This window comes from Nannobrachium achirus (genome assembly GCF_963921795.1).
Source record: "Nannobrachium achirus genome assembly, chromosome: 4".
In the NCBI taxonomy this organism is placed as follows: Eukaryota; Metazoa; Chordata; class Actinopteri; order Myctophiformes; family Myctophidae; genus Nannobrachium; species Nannobrachium achirus.
In genome coordinates, this window is record NC_137813.1 from 37,118,010 (window position 1) to 37,126,117 (window position 8,108).

General features: G+C 43.8%; 1 protein-coding gene across 1 annotated transcript; it reads right to left on the reverse strand.

The window, feature by feature from the left end:
- Positions 1 to 709: 709 nt before the first annotated feature.
- Positions 710 to 7,711, reverse strand: paqr4a (progestin and adipoQ receptor family member IVa; the record flags this gene model as incomplete). Its single annotated transcript, XM_080725058.1, has 3 exons — positions 710 to 1,143; positions 2,450 to 2,668; positions 7,435 to 7,711. 3 exons carry the CDS (start codon positions 7,709 to 7,711, stop codon positions 710 to 712), a joined length of 930 nt encoding a protein of 309 aa, XP_080581184.1.
- Between the last annotated feature and the right edge of the window lie 397 nt (positions 7,712 to 8,108).

The following is an 8,108-nucleotide window of genomic DNA, read 5'->3' on the forward strand; positions in this document are numbered from 1 at the left end:
TGTAAAAAGCAACTGTAGTGAAACATGGATATGTTGCGTGGGCAGCAACACTGACATCTGAGATTAAGATACTTGCCATTCAGTAGCATCACTGATATTTAGTCATGGGCTCTCTCTGTTGCTTCTGTATACTATAGGACTTTAGTAGAGGCTTTGTTTTTCAGTAGTTACCGCTTACTGTAAACCTTTACTAAAGGCTTTACTGTAATTGATGCTTCAGTCACCAAGATTTGTGTAATAATTAAATTATTCCCTTCTACCGTGTGTGTGTATGTGTGTGTGTGCGTGTGCGTTTGTGTGTGTGCGTGTGTGTGTGTGTGCATGCAGTCATGCATACATGCATGCTTTGTGGTGAGTGAGTGAGTGAGTGAGCTAATGTGCAATGTTTGTGCGTGTTAACTTGACGTGGCATTATTCCCCACACAAAAGTACCAGGATGGACGAAGATATGAACATTCTGTTTGAGCTGAACGCACATGTCAGGCATGTGACGACCGTACTGTACGACGGATGCATTCCCTTCCCTTCATCAGTGCATTATCTTTAATTAAATCAGCAGCAGCAACCCCTCCACCCATCCCACCCACCCCACCCCACCCCAAACCCCAACCCAATTCCCTCTCCCTTTCTAACCTTTGCGGACAGCGTCCGTGGCCAACAGTCCCAATGATTAAAGCGTTCCCTCCCGCAGAGGTTCTGCAGCCTGGCGTCAGTCGGAGGGACAGTTGTAGCTGTTGATCCACAGCAGGTCGTCCAGCACGCCCCAGTGCAGGTAGAGGATGGACACCACCACCAGCACGTGCATGATCTGGTGGCTGTTGCACCAGTAGTCAAAGAGGCCCGGCCGGAAGCGCTCGGGGATGCGCGTGATGTTGATGACGCCGCCCAGCACGGCCAGCGCGTCCATGGTGAGGAAGTGGCGCAGCGAGGTGGGGCTGCCGCCGCCCACGCCCACCCAGCGCAGCAGGAAGAAGGAGAAGCGGAACAGCGCCTGCCAGGCGAAGGAACGCAGCCGGCGCACGCTGCTCCGCGCCGTCATGGCACAGTAGATGGCATAGCTGGACAGCAGGATGTAGATGACTAGCGCTGCGGTGCGAGTGAAGGGGTAGCACAGCAGCGTGCTGTAGACAATGGGCAGGGCCCCTGTGTCAAATACACACACACACACATGCACACGAGCATGCACGCACACACACACACACACACACACACACACACACACACACACACACACACACACACACACACATACAAAGACAACACATTCAACTTTTATAATGTTGCATGTCCTCTTATCAAAAACGAATTTGATTTAACAGGGACATCCCAAACAAACAAAACAGACCAAAGGCAAGGCAAGACAGAGAGAATGGGAAAGTAAAATGTAACAAAACTAGACTAATAGCTAGCTGGCTAGTAGCCCCTAGAGGCCATGGTGCTCCTTCAACCCAACAGCAGGACATTTTGGCCAAAAGGTGGCGCTACAGGAAAGGCCATGGTGTCTCCAAAATCAGAAAGGGTGCTTACTCAGAACAACTGCTTTGAAATGTTTAAACAACATACCATTGAATGGAAATGAAAATACTCTCTTCCCACTCTCCCTCAAAGATGTATAAAGTATTTATAACATCTATGAAGTATAGGAAAGGTAGGCCTACTTATATACAATTAATAAACCATGCTATACAGTAGCAGTGGCAGTTGTTTTCCATTCCCCTGCAGGTTTCATAACAAGTTTAACAACACTCCAGGTTTGCAATGGTGCAGTTACAGCAAAAGTCCTCATATTGGCCTGAGGTTGGCGCTATAGGTCATGATGTCACTCGAATGGTTATGGTTCATCTTCCAGGGAGCATGAATGTGCTCAACGAGAAGAATGTAATTTCGCCGGTTACGTTTTGTAATAACTTGTGTGCAAGTGGTACAATTTGACCTAAGGATGATGCTAGAGAAAAGGCCCTGAAGCCATAAAAGTCAGTAATGTTCCTCCTCCGGGCCTGGGAGCAGAAAGTTGCACAGTGAATTTCATGGCAATGTGGCAAGTCATTTTCAACTCTTCTTATTTGGGAACCAAAGTGTTGGACGGACCTATGCACCGACACAGCTATTCTTAGAATAAAAATGTATATACATCGTTGTCGGGCGGAAACCTTGTATCTCCAAGTTTCAAATGTGTACGTTCTTTCGCAAAGCAAAGCCCTGCTTCATCATACAAGGCCATCGCACAAAAGTAGTGAAAACAGCAGATCTACAAGCACACAACGCCTCGCGGTGCGAGGCGTTGTGTGCTTGTAGATCGTCTGTTTTCACTAGTTTAAATCATTTTTAAAAAGATAAATGCTAAACGAACAGTTTTGAACATACAAGGTTTTCACCCGACAACAACGATATGTTTAATAAAAGGAGGAGACAAAGAGATAAGAATGTTTGTTATACATTTCTTGCTTACCCAATGTGTTGATCATACAAATGCCACACATGTCGAGTTTCAGGAGGGTGTGATAGACGGGCTCCCCTCCTTCGTGGTTCATGAAGAGGTGGTAGACTACGGAGCCCAGCTGCGGTGACAGGCAGGCCAGGAAGTGGACCACACCCAGCCACGTGACGCTGATCTGAGACCAGGGGATGTTAAGCGGCAGAAGCACCAGGAAGCAAACCAGAGGGATGCCTGGAGAGAGAGGTGGGAATGGTGATTAGACTGAGCTCTGCTCCAAGGATATAAAAGTGATATTAATATAGACCGTCCGTTGCTAGGACCTTTAGTAAGGGAAAGTTAGCCGAGTATTAAACCAATCTGGGAACTAAATCTAAATCAATATCTTTCTACACAAATGTGTTCATAAAGGTGTCTACTATCACCTCTGAACTTTCTCAATCACAACTCCCTTCAGAAACTTTGTGGGAGCCAATCAAAGTTGGGGGTATCCCGAGGGCCTGGGATTAAAGGGGGAAAAATTAAAAATTGCCAATATGAGCGTATGAGGTGAGTAATTAGGGTATTTTGGGGTTGCTGAATCCATTCAGCAGCTCACAACGCCTCGCAATATGAGGCGTTGTGAGCATGTAGATCTGCTATTTTCACAATATAACCATGTTATACAAAGTGCTCGTCAGGGTGGGGGGTCCCCAGTTAAAATGTGATTATTTGGGGGGTCACAGTCTGAGAAGGTTGAGAACCACTGGCATAGAATTATATAAGTGCGCATTGCAACGTGACACGTTGTGAGCTTTGTTCTTCAACGTTAATACGGATGCTGAGGTTTAAGTGGTTATATCAACCTGTAGTAGGCAACTTTTTCTGGGCTTCACAGAATTCTCAGTCATACTGGCACACAACAAAAGTTTTCTTAAGGAAAGGAAACGACAGCACTGATATCTTACTTTGAGAAAGCAGTAGGCCAAATTGCTAATGCAGAAGACTCACCGTACTGTACATTGCTGTATTTGCAACAAGGAAGTGCCTACTGCTTTGTGAGCGAAATCTGGTCTTTGAAATTCAATCCCCATGCATACTGTACAAACACTTTATCATCATCATTTCAGTGTATCACTTACTCTCTCTGTGTCTCTCTCACACACACACACACACACACACACACGCACACACACACACACACACACACACACACACACACACACACACACACACACACACACACACACACACACACACCTTGCCCCTCGCTCCCTCTCTTTTGCTCGCTCTGCCTTTCCCCAATGTCAAATCATTTGTCCCAGCCAGCCAGGTGATACTGACAGTGCCATATAACACATCTATTTTCAGTATGTTATCTCCTACACTCCCTTGACTCCCAATTTACTTCCACTACTCAGCAGCACCACTCACGCTTTGCTACTGGACATACTGTAGGGCCTCCCCCTTAAATCTCTCTGAGCATGAACTTCATGGCACTTCCATTCCTGTCTAACAGCTGTGCTAGTATCGCAGGCAGCCTATTTCTGGTTTTCTATGTCAAGCAAGCTGGTCAATGCAACTTGACTTAAAGTGTCCTCTCACCGTCACGTTGACTGTGCATGTCTGACTTACTGGCATATCAATTCACCTTGTCAAGAAGTTGCTTTAATACCCGACTGGATCAAACACAATAATTCCAATGTTATGTTGTTGGCGTATATGGAGAGTAGTATCAGGGAGTATTTGGGGTAACCCGCACAGTTGATAGTCGATTTAAGTGCATGCGCCTCGTCCGATAACACCCTCACTCAGGACATTATGAGAGCATAATGTCCGACCCCGAGTGGTAAATAGCTTTTCTACCACTTTTTCCCGTATACATGAAAGAAAACACATAGTTGTAACTTGCAAGGATCTTAAGTTACAATCATTATTGCCTATAAAACTTCCGCGAGACAGCAGATAGTTCCACAAACAACATCTTCTACTCACCAACAGATGGCGCCAACTCCATACTAATCCATGCGTCTAGCTTACAGCTAAGCTAACGTCAGTTAAAAGCACCGTTCCGGCCGTAAATAGAGGCTGTTCGCTTCCAGAAAGGCATAGGTTCAGAGAAAAGGGGCTTTAAAGTTGGCGGATTGCATTGGATCCAAATAAATCGGCGACGATAGTACGCACGTTAGTAAACATAGGACCGCTGCGACCTTCATTTGTTGGTTGGGGGAAAGGTGTTCCGACTACCTCCTGAAGTCCCCGGATGTACACTGAGGCGCATTGATCTCCTCACACAACTTTGCGGCAGTTGTCCTCTCATAACCTCCGGAATTTAGCCAATCAGAATCCAGTATTTGAACACGTGACTCGAAAAAGTGGTAGAAGTTGCTTTAATACCCGATAAAACACACCAATTCCAATGTTATGTTGTTGGTGTATATAGAGAGTAATATCAAGGAGTATTTCTGGTAACCCGCACAGTTGATAGTCGATTTAAGTGCAATAGTGCAATCTCCAAAGGACAAGTAGGCCTATCCTTTGCAGTAATGATCGCTAATCTTGCCTGTCTCTTCTTAATGGCAACTGGAGTACCAATGTGTATGCAATGAGTGTGAGATTGAAGAAGTTGGCAGACTCTCAAAAGCCAATGATTCCTTCACTGGCAGGTGAGCCAGTAGGGCAGGGGCTCCCAAACTTTTTTGGCCCGAGGCACCCCTATAAATATTTGTTTCATCCCAGGCACCCCTACATTATTATATTCCTAATTTTCACTCCCAGCACCTTATATTTATAGCATATTTTAGCGATTATGTTGCGAGGAAAGCAAGATAATAGCCATTTAGGTTAGAACTGACTTAAATGTCCAAATACATTTCAGATATTATCAAATGATCTTGCGGCACCCCTGGACTGCCGTCGGGGCACCCTGGTCACCCACTTTGAAAACCCATGCAGTAGGGTACAATAGCAGTGTCACTCACTGTCAACACAGACATATGTGGGGTCGGGTTAATTGGCATAAATCACTAAATCTGCCGAAAATAAATAAATACATTTTTCAAAATGAATAAATGAAAAAAAGAAAATAACTTTTGTACAGCTCTGGATCACTTCTTCTGTCTTGAGAAAGTAAGATCCCACACATTGGCTCTTGCTCAGCATCATAAATGTATTGATCACTCTAACATTTCTGTCCCTCTGGACCAATCTAAAGCATATTCAAAGCATAGTATAGGGTTCATTTCCTGGCTTGATGAGAAGTCTGGTATCCTATGCAGAAGATATATTCTACAGATAGATATATAGGTAGATAGATACCTTTATTATCCCAAGGGGGAAGATGTTAACACCTTACAGCTTGCTATTAATATCACCTCTCACCCCAATAATGAGGTCTACCAATAAGTTAATAATTCTTCAGACAGATTAATTTGTCACACCACAAAGCAGTTGATTCTTGACAAATCAGTAAAAACAATACTATTTGATTGTATGGAGGAAGCATAAGCATAAGCTAACATATGGCATTGAATACATCAAGACATTAACTGTTAAATTCAACTTCACCTCCAATATGTTTAATCTACTACCTCCAACTGCCACTGACTGGGATATATAAAAAATAAACTGACACATCACATATCAGACCAAGCAGAAGAATTTGGCCTATAATGACTTTCCCAAAACGAAAATAGCCAGTTTGATATTGGTTAAAACATTTGGGTGCTACAAATGCAGAGGATGTGATCAATGTCACGATATGGTCAAATGTACGTACTTTACTCATCCTCATACAGAGAAAAAGTATATTGTCAATGCTATCATTAAATGTTTCACTGCAACTTCTCCCCTCTCATTTATGTGATAAAATGTCCTTGTGGGAAGACATTATGTTCATTAAAACAGAGAATAGATGAACACAATCCCTCCATAAGGAGAAGATTACCCATATATTTCAATGACTTCAGACATGGCATCTCTTCATTTAGATTCCTGTGCAAGGGGCATTGAAAACACAACTCTGCCAGAGTGAGGTCGTAACACTGTCAACAGAAGAGAAGTAGGCCTATACTGGATATTTCATTCGCAAACGTTATCGCCACACGCTTGAACCCAAAGACCTAACTATTCATTGTTCACTCAAGCATTTCATAATATTGCACAACTTCAAATGACTTATGAAAGCTACAAGGCCGATGTTTTCACTCATTAGATTTGCAATTTCTGTAAGTATTCGTATAAATAGACAATGATGACTGACTTATTTGACAGGCCTGCCTGGTGCATACTGTTTATTCTTGGTTTAGGTGAGGGCATACAGAAAGGATGGCGCATTATCTATTTGACATAACAAGATCTTTTTAAAATACTCTTGTCGTAGGTCCAGATGGACTGTGACAAAGTATGATGCTGAGCAAGAGCAGAGGTGGATCTTCCTTTCTCAAGGAAACAGTGCACCTGCATCTGAGATGTGGATGTGGGAATATCTCCATTGAAAACTTGCTTGGAAAACAACAGGGCTAGGACAAAAGAAGCATTGCACGGTGCACTGCATATTGCTTTATAATCTAATCAAATGCAGCTTGATCTATCAATCAGAAAACATAATAGAATCTAGATCATAAGACAAACCTTTCCAATAATCTTCTCATTCTCACCTGAAGCTATGCATGAAAGATTATTGCATAATATGAACCACAACATTATGTTTTGTTTTCATGAAGGTGTTCAAAACAACTGTATTGTTGCATTGTTCAACTTAATATAGTTTTGGACCAGGTGATTAACTTTTCAAGGCAAAAATACAATTGTCTTTATCACTGAAAGGAAATTAAGTTATATTACTGCAGCCAGCAGCTAATTATATTAGATTCAGTTCATCTACAAGCACAGAGTTGCACATTTACTGTGTGATTACCATTAACCATAGAGTAGCAACAGAGTAATACAGTAGTGTCCTTGACAGTTGACATGACATCATGCACTACTACTAGTACCAGTCTCATCTGATGCATACTCACCATGAGTGTATATGTTGCCAAGTTCATTGTGCAGGTAAAACAGGCTTCTGATGCAGTCTTGCACGGAGGATATCGGTCGGTATCCAGTGAGGACGTATTTGTTGAACTGAAGATGGGGAGGTGAATTTGCCCAGTCAAGTAACCTGGGTCCATTTAAAAATGCCATAGCAACCACCACCACCGTTAAAATGACCCCGCCAAAAAGATAGAAAAGGGACTGTACACCTATATACAAGTTCAATAGAATTATTGCAACCAAAACCTTGTTAGATACCATTGGCCTTGTTTGTGTTGTGCTGTTATCCACATAGCTGGACCGGGACGTTGTGGCCCGGCTTGTCTCAGCACCACTGCGTCGCCTCTAGCCGGCCGCAGCGTGCTCTCCCTGCCGCTGGTGGAGCTCACAAACCGGCACCTGTGTCATGATGATCCGCAGGGGTTGGCGGAGACGCGGCCAACCGCATACATGCTGCTGCTGTGAGTCCGCGGTGGTCATTACTACTTACATTTGACATCCGACTGTCTGTGCAATAAACAAAACCCACGATCGGAGGTTGGCCGGCGGCGACAATGACATGTTCCTCCTCATCACCATCGTGGCAACGTTACCTCCTCCTCAATGACATTCCTTGGCACAGACCTGGACATGATGACCGGGGAGGATGAGCGCCGCA